General features: G+C 54.9%; 1 protein-coding gene across 4 annotated transcripts in view; it reads right to left on the minus strand.

Moving 5' to 3' along the window:
- Nucleotides 1-3950: 3950 nt before the first annotated feature.
- TCTE1 (t-complex-associated-testis-expressed 1) overlaps nucleotides 3951-13216 on the minus strand; it is a 14920-nt gene continuing 5654 nt past the window's right edge. For all 4 annotated transcript variants that reach the window (XM_002914495.3, XM_019794365.2, XM_019794362.2 and 1 more), the window contains 4 exons: nucleotides 11241-11613; nucleotides 9704-10266; nucleotides 7224-7673; nucleotides 3951-4433 (listed from right to left, as the gene is read on the minus strand). In XM_002914495.3, coding sequence (XP_002914541.2) covers nucleotides 4224-4433; nucleotides 7224-7673; nucleotides 9704-10266; nucleotides 11241-11517 — 1500 coding nt within the window. In that variant the 5' untranslated portion in view covers nucleotides 11518-11613 and the 3' untranslated portion in view covers nucleotides 3951-4223. The remainder of the gene's footprint in view (nucleotides 4434-7223; nucleotides 7674-9703; nucleotides 10267-11240; nucleotides 11614-13216) is intronic.

Consider the following 13216-nt stretch of genomic DNA (forward strand, 5'->3'; position numbering starts at 1 on the left):
GGGCGCGGCGGGCGTGGCCCCGTACCGGCGCAGCTGCGAGCACTGCCAGCGCGCCGTCAGCAGCTCGTCCATCTTCTCGCGCAGCGCGCTCAGCATCTGCGCCAGCCCGCGGGCCGGCCCGGGGCCCGGGGGCGGGCCGGGCTGCGGGGGCAGCCGCTTCTCGCTCGGCCGCCTCTACGGCTCCCGGCGCAGCTGCCTGTGGCGCAGCCGGAGCGGCAGCGTCAACGAGGCGAGCTGCCCCACTGAGCAGACGCGCCTGTCGAGCCAGGCCAGCATGGGGGACGACGAGGACGACGAGGAGGAGGAGGCCGGGCCGCCGCCGCCCTACCACGACGCCCTCTACTTCCCGGTCCTCATCGTGCACCGGCAGGAGGGGTGTCTGGGCCACAGCCACCGGCCGCTGCACCGCCACGGCTCCTGCGTAGAGACCTCACTGTGACCTCTGGCCCCGGGCAGGCCCGCCGGTCCTCCCTCGGGCCCCTCGTCGGACTGCTCCTGGCGTGTCGTCGGGGGAGTCATGATGGTGACTGAGGGCTGTGCTGGGCACGGCGTGGGGAGGCGAGGGGGCGCGGGACCGACCCCGATGGGGTCCGGACCCCCCCTCCCTTTCCTGTACATAAAGAAACCGATGGGCGGGAAGTCCCGCCCCGGGCACGGTCGGCTCTTCCAGCCCCGCCCCTCACTCAGTTCCTAGGGGGACACCTCCCCTTCCTCCACGCGCTCTCGCACACTCGCGATTTCCCTTCCAGCCTTTCAGTGGATCTTCTGCTAGTGGCGACTGTGCACGGGCACCGCGTGGGGTGAGGCCTTCGGTGTGCAGCTGGGGAGGTGTAGATGCGTGGGGAAGGGAAATTGGGGCTTTCCTTCCTTCGCTGCCTGGCCCCATCAGGGCCTCTCTCTACGGAGGGGGCGGTGGTTTGGTGAACAGCAGGGCTGGCTTCCACCCAGCTAATGAGTTCAGTGGGTCTGAGGCGGGGGCCAGGGGTCAGCCCCGATGCTCCATCTCAAAACCGTGCAAATGTTGCTATCTCCTCTTCTTGGCGCTGGCCCCCAAACATCGGGGTTTCCTTTCTGCCACTCCCTCCACTGCTGTTTGTCTTGCTGGGTCCCTGGAGTGTGGGTCCTGGAGGGACTGTGCTCACACAACATGCGGGCGTCACTCTCCTCCCTCCCCTCCTGCTTGCTGGCGCTGAAGAGCAGTTGCCCAGGGAGGAGGGAGGCAAAATGTGGAGGGTATGTACCTCAGTCCTGTCTCTAAACTGCCGCCTCCTGGCCACAGCGTCCTGACCTGGGTTCTAGGAGGCTCTCCCCTCTGGGGGGTGAGATACCCCCACGTGCATTCATCAAAGATGGTCAGGGTGAACGCCTGGGTGGGAAGAATGTGAGACAGACCCGGGTGACAAAGGGGCACTCTTGCAGCAGGTGGGGGTGGGCAGTGGGAGGAGACGGAAAGGACCTCCAAAGGTGGGGGTGTCTGGGGTGACCCTTGCCTTCCCCAGACTTGTGGGGGGTGGTGTGAAGAGCGGTTGTCCCCACACATTACCTCTGCAGGGCTGAGGCTGTCCTCACGAGCCCCGACTGGAGAAATAATCAATTCCAGTGGCAGGGTCAGAGGCAGAAATTTTCTAAATCTTGCCCGACCCTCTGTCCTCCCCTATCCCATGAGCTGAAGCCCTGCAGGGTGCCCCAGGATCTTCAGAAGGGCACCCTGCCACCACCCAAGGGCGCTGGCCCTACGTCCTGTTCTCCTGAAGTTCTGACACCGCCTTTTCTCCCCCACCACTCCCACCCTGACGTGCTTCGGTGTGCATGTCTGTGTACAAGCTCTTGCCCTCCCAACTCCCCTGGCTAAAGTTTTTCCAGTGGACTCAGTGCCCAGGGATTGAGCTCCCATGTCAAGCTGGAGAGGATAACCCTTTGGGCCACCAACATCGCTCACCCCAATGCTCCTCACTTTGCCTGAGCCATCAGAGCTCCTCCTTCCCCTCCTTCGGCCTCCTCTCCCATCTTCCCGCAGCCTAGCCAGGCCTACACCTGCCAAGGGCATGACCGCAACCTATGCAACATCTCCTCTGGCTCCCCTTCCCCCTTTCCTGGGGGACTTGGGAGCTACAGAATGTGGGGACACCATGGCCCATTGGGGTTGAGCTTTACTTTCCTGTGGAGATGGCTGAGTGGGAAGGCAGAGGCGGGAGAAGGGGAGGCTTGGGCAGGAGGGAACAGTTGCCCACTAGGTTTCCCTGGGCAGCCGTGGTCACCTGCCTGCCAGCACTGAACCTGCCTGGACCCTGAGTCTATGCTCCTTGGGGCCCTGGTAGTTGGAGTACCCCTCTTTCCTCTGAACGGACATCTGTGAGGTCCAGGTGGTGAGCTGTGGCCGCAGGCCCCAGTTCTCGGCCAGCTGGCACTGGGATGTCATGCCCTTGTGTGGAGGCAGCTTGGCCACTTTATGGCTCCAAGGAGGGAGAGAGACTGCTCCTTCTCCCTCAGGCCCATTCCTGAGATGGAGCCTGAGCTAGGAGGAGGGGACAGGGGGCCCCCTATTATGATTTTTGCTTGTATCGACCATTTCTGCCTAGGTCTCCTTACACAGACAGCCTCACGTTCCACACACGCACAGACTTAGAAACCGATTCTTTGGTCTATTTTCTTGGTAGCTTTATTGATTGCCAGGGAAAACAAAAACCAGAAAATTAATTAATCTCTAAAATTAAACTTTACACTGAATGTTCTTGTTTCTCTAATTAGAACTTCTTCTAGCAGCTGTGGCTATGTACNAACCAGAAAATTAATTAATCTCTAAAATTAAACTTTACACTGAATGTTCTTGTTTCTCTAATTAGAACTTCTGCTAGCAGCTGTGGCTATGTACACACACACACTCACTCACACACCCTCACAGCTACACGTTTGCACTCCAGAACTGTCAGAGGGTGTCAGGCACAGACAGACTCTNACACACTCACTCACACACCCTCACAGCTACACGTTTGCACTCCAGAACTGTCAGAGGGTGTCAGGCACAGACTCCAGGTTGCCCAGACAGGCACCCAAGTGCAGTCACTCCCAAGCCCCCTTTGGTGCTCTGCTTGGCACCTGCTTGTTGGAAGGAGTCCCTGGAGAGCACGCACCCCTAGGCTGTAGCCCACGAGCCACCCTTTGGAAAGACCACGGGTCTGGAGGCTCTGGACCCCTCAGTGGGAGGTGGATGGGGAGCGGGGCTCAGCCTGAATCTATCAGGTCCTCTGTGGCCCTGTGGGTTGATGCGACTCCTGTGGGCAGCCACAAAGCGATGGGGACTCTTGGAGGGCACCTGGAAGGCTCCATATGTGCTGAGGACAAGGGCTTATGGGGTTGGCTGGGCCTGGCTGGGGAGAAGACAGGTCTCTGTCAATTGGGTGCATCACACTGTGGCCTTTCTGTCGTGGATTTCCAAGCGCAAAGATTGTACAAATCAAACTGGTGGATAATAAAGTTGTGGATGACTCACTGACTTCCCTCCCCGGTGTGGCATCTCCCCCACGCTCTCCTCCTCCCAGCAGAAGCTCCCTGGTGGGGGCAGTGGGTCTGAGGCCCTCCTTCAACTCTGTTTCCCCCTTCCCAGGTTGGGGGGTGGTGGGAATTAGGAGATGGAATGGCCTGTAGAACGGGATTGCTTTAGCAGAGTCAAGTAATCGCGAGGCAGCATCGGCAGGGGTGAGGGTGGAAGAGCCAGGCAAAGCCCTGCAGTAGCCAGAGGGGAGAGAGAGAGTAGCCAGAGAGGAGGAAGAGTGTGTGTGTGTGCCCACGCGTGCAGGCACGCCCATGTCTGGAGGTGAAGAAGTCCAGGATCTGTTAAGTAGGCGGCGGGGGGGCGGGGGGCAGTCAGGGAGATGGACAGCCTCCATGGGAGATTCTGGGCAGACACAGGCTTTCAGAATCTCTGCCTTTCCTAATCCTGGAAAAAGTCGGTCATTTCAGGGGGTCTAGTAATATACACTTCCAGGAACAGGGAATGGACCCCACTTCATACCCATTCTCTCCCCCCATCCCAGTCCCCTCCTCTTCACATCTTTACCTCCATCACCCTTGATCACTCACCCCAAGAATATCCGTGGTCTCCCCCTTCCTCCTCCCTCTAGACCAGCGTGACACTCTACAGCAGGCATGACCGAGTATGAAATGAGGGATGGGGCTAGGGCAGTGACCCAGGTCCTGTCACTGCCCCAGCCCTGTCCCCCACTCTATCCTGCAGGGTTCTCAGGGCCCTTGGCCATGACTGGTGACATGAAGTGGCTGGGATTCAAGGCCCGCTGGTGGGCGGCTTCCCGGTTGGCACAGAGGGCCTGGCCGATGAGGTACTCGCTCTCCTGGGCTACATCTGACAGGCGCAGGTCAAACTCCAGGAGGGTTTTGTTGTCCGACATGCCTTCCAGGAGCTGCTTCCCGCCGTCCTGGGAGAGGAGTACAAGGGAAGGGGCCATTTCATATCACTGCCCAGGATCACACACGCATGCGTGCACACACTCATATGCACATTTATATAAAGACGGGACTAGAACGAGAGCTTCGCTGAACAACAGTTAACTTCTCCATGCAGCACACTAATGTGTTCTATGCTATCCTATCCTATTCCATTCTATTCTATAAGAAAAATGGTGCTCAAGACTTACTAAATTGATTTTTCAACCCTCATGGTTTGGAAAACATGGTTCTGTGACAATGATGGTAATTCCCCTCCTCCAATTCAGCCATGGGTATGTGAGACAGATCTGACTAATGACATTTGAGGAGGAAGTATGGAGGGAGTGGCTTCTGGGAAGGTTCTTCTCACTCTGAAAAGAGAACAAGAGAGAGGGGTGCTTGCCTCTGAGCATGGCCCTATGTGAGGTACAGCAGCCACCTTGGGACCGTGAGAGAAGCATGTGAGAAGTTATGGCCACGTGGCTGGGTGGGCAGAGCAGATGGCGGCACCTAGCCAGAGAACTTACTGACTCCAGAGGCCCCCTACCCTGGGGCTTCTGATTATGGGACATAATGAATATTCCTCTGGTTTAAGCCATTTCCCGGTTCAGGTTTCTGTTTCTTGTAGCCAAAAGCACCTCGAGTGGAGACAGTGTGTGTGTGTGTGTGTGTGCGCACGCGCGTGTGCACGCGCACGCGGCTGTTCTCTGGGGAGGTTCAGTAGAGGGTGCAGTGCCCCCGCTGGAGCACATGGAGGGTCCTCCTCCCTAGTCCTCACGGCTCCAGCCCCTTCTGGGCTGGGTGGGCCACGCTCANGTTTCTTGTAGCCAAAAGCACCTCGAGTGGAGACAGTGTGTGTGTGTGTGTGTGTGCGCACGCGCGTGTGCACGCGCACGCGGCTGTTCTCTGGGGAGGTTCAGTAGAGGGTGCAGTGCCCCCGCTGGAGCACATGGAGGGTCCTCCTCCCTAGTCCTCATGGCTCCAGCCCCTTCTGGGCTGGGTGGGCCACGCTCAGATGTGAAAGACTTTTATGTGGGAGGCAGAACGGTTGTGTTCTATGGTTGTGACCCAAGGGTGTGTTGCAAAGCCAGTTTAATGGGTTTCAGATGCATTTTTAAAAAATGACGTAGAGGGGCGCCTGGGTGGCGCAGTTGCTAAGCGTCTGCCTTCGGCTCAGGGCGTGATCCCGGCGTGATGGGATCGAGCCCCACATCGGGCTCCTCCGCTGGGAGCCTGCTTCTTCCTCTCCCACTCCCCCTGACTATGTTCCCTCTCTCGCTGGCTGTCTCTCTCAGGAGAGACATCACCTATCAGAAAGGATCCAGGAGGGGCGCCTGGGTGGCTCGGTGGGTTAAACGTCTGACTCTTGTTTTCTGCTCAGGTCATGATCTCAGGGTCCAGAGATCCAGCCCCGCATTGGGTTCCATGCTCAACCGGGTGTCTGCTTGAGATTCTCTCTCTCCCTCTCCCTCTGCCCCTTATGCACACTCTCTCTCTCAGATAAATCTCTTTTTAAAAAAGGTTTTATTTATTTGAGAGAGAGAGAGAGCACACACAAGCAGGGGGGAGGGGCAGAGGGAGAGGGAGAAACAGACTCTCTGCTGAGCAAGGAGCCTGATGTGGGGCTTGATCCCAGGACCCTGGGATCATGACCTGAGCCGAAGGCAGACATTTAACTGACTGAGCCACCCAGGCGCCCCAAATAAATAAATCTGGTTTTCAACCAGGTCTGGGTTTGAATCACAGCTCTGCCACTCTCTACTGCTTGGATGCTCTCAGGCAATTCACAAGCTTCTCTGAGACTCAATTTTCCATCTGTAAATTGGGGTTAAGAATACACATCCTAGGGGCCCCTGGGTGGCTCAGTTGGTCGGGCGTCTGTCTTCGGCTCAGGTCATAGTCCCGGAGTCCAGGAGTCCCAGGATCAAGCCCCGCATTGGGCTCCCTGCTCAGCGGGGAGTCTGCCTCTCCCTCTGCCTCTCGCCCTGCTTGTGCTCTCTCACTCTCTTTCAAATAAATAAATAAAATTAAAAAAATTTTTTTAAAGGATACACATCCTAGGGGTGCCTGGATGACTTAGTTTGTTGTGTCCAACTCTTGATTTTGGCTCAGGTCATGATCTCAGGGTCATGAGATCAAACCCTGTGTCAAGCTCCTCGCTCAGCCAGGCTTGAAATTCTGTCTCTCTCCCTCTCTCTCTGCCCCTCCCCCATCTCTCTTTCTCTCTCTTTCTCAAGTAAATAAATAAATCTTAAAAAATAAAAAAGAATTCACATTCTACTGGGGTGCCTGGCTGGCTCGGTCGGTAGAACATGCAACATTTTACCTTAGGGTTGTGAGTTCGAGACCCATGTTGGGTGTAGAGATTACTTAAAAATAAAATCTTCAAAAAAAAAAGTATACATTCTACTAGATAACTGTGAAAAATAAAGGAACGCTGAAGGATATCAGTGTCTAGCATAGGATATAAGCCTGAATAATAATAACAGCTAGCGATACTGAAGTCCTAGCCAGTGACTGCAATGTTCACTGCTTTACAAGGACAACTCATCTCCTCCTAGTAACGACCAGTATCTACTTAGAAGTAGACACTATTATTATCCCCATTTTACAGATGAGGACATGGAGGTCCAGAAAGGTTAAGTACTTTAACCAAGTGCGAAATGGCAGAGCTGGGATTAGAACCAGGCAAAGTCTGTGTTGGTAACAGTTATCTGGAAGCACCCAGGGCACTTGGATTCCATGCCCACCTCCCCAGGGCCCCAGAAGGTACAGCTTACCAGCCCAATGTGGTTGCAGGACAGGTTGATGCTGGTGAGCGTGGTGTTGACTGTGAGCACCTGGGACAGGAGCGTGGCGGTGGGCTCGGACAGTTCATTGCCGCCCAGGTGCAGTGTTGTGAGGCACTTGTTGGTCTGTAAGGCGTGGGCAAGCGCCTGGCCACCCTCGTCCTCAATGCAGTTGAGGCGCAGGTTGAGGGAAGTGAGGTTGGTGTTGTGCGCTAGGGCGTGAGCCAGAGACTGGGCGCCAGGCGCACGCACCTGGTTGTTGGCCAGGTCGAGCACGCGCAGGTGGCTGTGGCTTAGCAGCTTGGCCGCGGCGCGCGCGCCCCGGTCCCCGATGAGGTTGTGCGACAGGTCCAGCTCCTCAAGGGCTGGGTGATCCAGGAGGCTGCGAATTAGAATGCGTGCCTTGTCGTCGTCCACCTTGCTTCGGGTCAGCCTGAAGATCTGTGGGCAGGTAGAGGGGATCCTGCAGCCAGCAGCCAGGGGGAATCTGCCTGCTGCCTACCTTCTGCAGGTGAGCAGAGGGCCCCGGGAAGGCCTGGGGCTCGGCTCACCTGGAGTCGGCCCCCTGACTGGCCCTTGGGCAGAGCAGAACTCCCCCACCTGGCAGATGGGTGCAGAACTGGTGGCAGGCAGTAGAAGGAAAGCCTAACATTTATCGAGAAATCACTACGTGCTGGGCATGCTGCTAGAGGGTGTCATAAGCATTGTCTCTAACCCTTAGCATCCCAGGCACTTTACAGATAGAAAATGGAGGCTAAGTGTGGATGGGTCATTTGCCCAGGGTCACACAATGATCAAGCCCCAGTGACAGGTTTGAATCCAGGTCTGTTTGATGCCCCAGCCCCTCGCTGTGCCCTCTTCAGCTGGCTAAGATCCACCATGGCAAGGAGAGGAACTCTTGGAAGGAGACTCCAGGGTGAGAACCAGGGTGAAAGATGGGAAATGGTAGGATGGAGAAAAAAGATGAAAGAATGGGGTAGGACTAGCATGCGGAATACAGGAGATGAGAGCCCTAACCCTTCCCCTTCTCACCAGCTCCTTCCACTCCTCCCTCTTCCTTGAGGCCTCTCCACCCTCTTTCCATCCTTCAGTCCTTTGCTTTCTTTACATCCCTCTTAGCCAGGTTAGAGCCTTTTGTCCCTCTTGTCATTTCATTGCACCTATCTGGCAAAGCTCCAACCCTGGATCAGCCCCACTCTTTGTTTTCTGCATATCTGTGCCCAAGCAACTGACACGATGGAAAATGTCACATGACAGGACTGGTTGGTATCTCTGGAACCACCAATAGACCCTCAATGCTGTGTGCCAGTTCAGCCCTGTTTCTCTGGACAACATACTCTTTCCTCCTCTAAAACAATGATTTCAACCTTCTCCAGCCTCCTCAAACTTCAGGGGGCCACCCTACATCCTCCTTTCCTCCTCCTGCCTCCCAGGCCATTGAATGAGAACCCCTCATTTTCCTAATACCAAACAGCAGCCCACTGCTACCCACCGCATCCACTCTCTCCTTTGCCCAGAGCCAATTGTCCCATCTCAGTCCTCAATTCCACCCCTCTTGCTGTCTCAGCAACCTTCCTTGGTCAACGAACCTGTGCCTTTCTCCTGCACCCAGCCACTTTCTTGCTATTGGATGGAGCTTTACATTGGTTTTAAACATATGCAAATATCTTTTTAAGAAAACCCAAACCCTTCATCTATTACTGATTTCCCCTTCGTCCCCTTCACAGCCAAGTTCTTGAAAAAGCTGATCACAGCCATCCTGTTTCCTCACTTCCCACTCTTTCCATAAACCACTCAGATCTGGTCCCTGTTTCTGGCACTCCACTGACAGTTCCAGCTCTGTGACCTCCAAATTTGCTAAATTCAGTCCTCAGCATCATCCCCCCTCCATTGCTGCCTGCCCCTTTTCTTGAAATGCACCCCCTCTTGGCTCTGTGACTCAAGACCATGCCCCCCCCTTTTCTCTGACTTTTTGGCAGGCTTTCCCTCTTCCAACCAGAATATTTGGGACCTACTTTACAAAAAAAAAATTATTCGTTGTGTATTTGAGTTTCAAATTTAACTGGATGTCTTGTGTTTTTATTTGCTAAATCTAGCAAGCCTATCCTAGTTGTAATTTCACATTTACATGATTGCTGATGAGTGCCTTTTATCTCACCAGACTGTTAGCTCCAGAGGGCACAAATGGTATAATTTTGCTCCTTGTTGAATCTTCAGCACCTAGGATAGGGCCTGGAGTGCAGCTGTTCCTTGGCTGACTAAATGGCCATCGAACTGGGAGAGCAGTGCCTTGTTTGTCCCTGCATCCCCAGAATCCAGCTTGGTGCAGGTGCATTAAAGGACACTTGGTCAGAGAATGAGACCAAAATGGGAGGGAGAAGATGGGACTGGAGGAAAAGGAAGAGGAGGGCAGAGGGAATCCGAGAGGCGGTGGAGAATGGGAGGTGGGGGAAGGCTGGGCCGTTTGGTACCTTGAGGGTGTGGCATGCCTTGATGGTGGCCGCCAGGGAGTGGCAGTCCCGATAGGTGAAAAGGAAGAGGTTCCACTCAAAGTTCATGCCACAGTCCTTGACCCCGTACACCAGGTCTAGCTCCTCCAGATGGCTCAGGCCTGCCACCAGGTCTCCCAGTTGGTAGTGGTCCGTGGTGGGCTCCTCGAGCTCTACGTCGCTGCCAGAGTCGGACAGCTCCCCGTGTGGCGGCGGCAGCTGCACAGGCGGAAGGAACTGATCCACGTGCAGCCGTCGCACGTAGTTCCTGCAGAGCGGCAGCAGGTCGAGGATGACAGCAGGGTCCGTGGTGCCCGGGATGAAGTGCTTTATCAGATTCTCCAGGTGCCGCTCGAAGAACAGGCGCTTCCAGCTGCCCCCATGCTTGGCCACGTGGCATACGGGCCAGCGCTGCGTGCAGCAGCGGCGCCAGTAGTTCTCGTCGTCGATCAGGTTGGCAGTCACGGCCAGCGGCAGGTCGGGTGACAAGAGGTTCAGCACCTTCTGCTGGTGCTGGGGAAGCAGCTGCTTCAGGAGAGGGTTGTCTTTGGGAACAGGAAGGAAAACAGGAGTCACAGTGCAGGGGACCCCTGCCTAGGGGCACGGAGGAAATGGAAAACCCTCCCCGGCCCTCAGGGAGCCCCAGCCCTAGAAGGGAGAGAGCCTTTACTCCCAGGGATGCTCCGTCCGAGGGAGGAGGTGCAGCCCCAGGCTTTGGGGTGTTCCCTGCCTGCAAGTGGACAGCTTAGCATCTGGGTTCCTGGAGCTCCCAGTCTGAGCCGGAATCTCAGGTCTGGCCCTCAACTATCACTTGGTCTGATGCAGGAGATGATCCTGAGTTCAGAGATTCCCAAATGATCTGTTCCGTTCATTTCAAAACTAGAAAATGTTTGAGCACCTACTGTGCGCCAGCCACAGTTCTAAGTGCCTTGAATGTGAGAGTGAACAAGACAGAGGAAGCCACTCCCTCTTAGGAGAGGAGGCAGACAATAAATCAGTCAGCTGAATATACTGAGGTCAGGTGGTGGTAGGTGCTGTAGATAAAATTATGATCCTGTCCTCAGAACAGCCGTCCAGGAGGAGAGGCTGGCAACTCATCTCTGAAAAGGATGGCCATTTACAGAGCACACAGTACAGAACAAGAACCTACACAGACTGTGGCAGGCTCCAAGACAGTGGAGGAGGGTCCATCGGGGGGGGGGGCTTACTGGAGGAGGTGTTCGGTAAACATAGTTTGGGCTGGGTTTTGCTGAAGAGAGTGGGAAAGGTGAGGAGAGGGCATAGACACGCAGGGCACAGTGTGGGTGGGAATCTGGTGGGGCCTGGAAGTGGAGACAGTAGGAGAAACCGTTCCAGCCTCAAGGGGGGAAGGGCAGTGTTGAGCAGGGATGAGGACACAGTGCAGAAGGGCTGGGGCTTCCCCAGGACCCAGCCTCTGAGGCCTCGCCTCTGGGCAGTCCCCACCCATCCTGGCCCAGTCCTGGCTTTCCCCTCCTGCCCAGCACAGGGACAGACTCACTCTGGAAGTTCTTGACGATGTGCTGAATGCAGAGCTCTGTGAGGAGGGGCACAATGGCCAGAGACCACTCAGTGTCCTCAGTGATGGTCCTGCGCATCTGATGGAATTTGGTCCGGGAATTCCAGCCCTTGGACTTGCTGGGGGGTGGGACGATTGAGTGCCTTGGGGGCCGGGGGCCTGTGCTCAAAGTTTGGCCTGCAGTGGAGAACTTGTCCTGTGTGGAGACTGACGATCGGCTGGGGACCGACAGTGTCGATGTTGCTAGGGTTTCCTGCATGCTGTGGACTGGCAGTCTAGAGGCAGGTAGCCCCTCGGTGATGGCCTTGTGTTGAGGACAGTCTCACACTGGCAGGTCCTTGATGCCCATGGGAACCTAGAGGGAGAGGAGGGGTGGAGGTCTTAACTTTGGAGGGCGTCCGTGGGCATTTAGCAAGAGAGGTAACGCAGAGCGGTTCTTAAGGGTCCATCTCTGGAGTAGAGATAAGTAATTGATATGTGTTGGACACTTATGTATTTATTTACTTAAAAAGAGATATTTATTTGAGAGAGAGAGAGGGAGAGAGTGCAAGCATGAGCATGGGAGGGGCAGAGGGAGAGAGAATCTCAAGCAGACCCCCCCACTGAGCATGGAGCCTGACGTGGGGCTTGATCTCACGACCCTGAGATCATGACCTGAGCTGAAACTGAGAGTAGGACACTTAACCAATTGTGCGACCAAGTCACCCCTGGACACTTTTTTAAAAAGTTCTTTATGCATATTAACTCATTTAATCCTCACAAAAGCCTTTTTGAGATAGGCACTCATATGTTTCCCATTTTTCTGATGTGAACCTGAAACACAAAGAGGTTAATGGACTTGCCCCATGTCACACAGCTTATAAATAACAAGGATGAATTTAAATTCAGTCTATCAAGTTCATAACTTTTTTTTAAAAGATTTTAAATAATCTCTACCCCCAACCTGGGGCTCGAACTCACAACCCTGAGATCTAGAGTTGCATGTTATCCCGACTGAGCCAGCTGGGCGCCCCTCAAGTTCACACTCTTAACCCTATGTTGTACCGCCCCTCTGAGAGTGAGACGTGGGGGTGTGTATCGCCAAAAGACCGAGATATAACAAAGAACCATTTAGTTCAAAACAGCTCCCAGGGTTAAGTATTTTACAGAACAGCAGTTGCCTAACCAGGAGGACGGAGTTGAGAACTAGAAGTGCAATCCGTGTCAGAATGCAGTCACATGCACTATTTAAGATGTTCTAGCAGCCACATTAAAAAAATATAGAGAAATGGGTGACATTAACTTTGTTTAACCCAATATGTCCACAATATTATCATTGAAATATGTAATCAATATAAAAATTAATGAGATATTGTATGTACATTTTCATACTAAGCCTACAAAATGGGACGGCTCAACAGTTGCATGTGGCTAGTGGCTCCTGTTTGTAGAGTGTAGGCTGAGAGGAAGGAAGGGGGAGGGACCAGACCCATGCTCTGTCCAGGGTGCCAGCACCTTCCCTCTTCCCCTCTGAGAGCTCTGGCTCCGCCCCCCCCATATCTCCCGATCCAGTCTTCCTAGTTCTCCCAGCCTCCCGACATTCCAGACGGCAGCGGGAAGGCGTGGGAGGCAAAAAGGCAGCTAAATCTGGGACTGGAGACAGAAGACATGTATCTGGGGCTGGGGACCCTCCTCCGCGTTTGTCCATTCGTGCCTCCTTTTGGCAGGTGCCCCAGCCCGGAGGCTGCAGGCTGAAATGGGGCCTCTCACACGGAGCTCCTCCTCTGGGCAGTTTCCCCTCGGATTTGCTCCCTGACTCGGTGCACTGTGTAGTGGCCGGTGGGAAGGAACACTCTGAACCAGCAAAGGTGTCCTTGGCAGATGGAGGGGACCAGATGGTACTCCCCAGTCCACCCGGCATCTCAAGGAGGAAGAGCCTGGCTGTGTGTGTGTGGGGGGGAGGTGAAGGCAGAGAGATA

Source organism: Ailuropoda melanoleuca, chromosome 19 (genome assembly GCF_002007445.2).
Source record: "Ailuropoda melanoleuca isolate Jingjing chromosome 19, ASM200744v2, whole genome shotgun sequence".
NCBI lineage: Eukaryota > Metazoa > Chordata > Mammalia > Carnivora > Ursidae > Ailuropoda > Ailuropoda melanoleuca.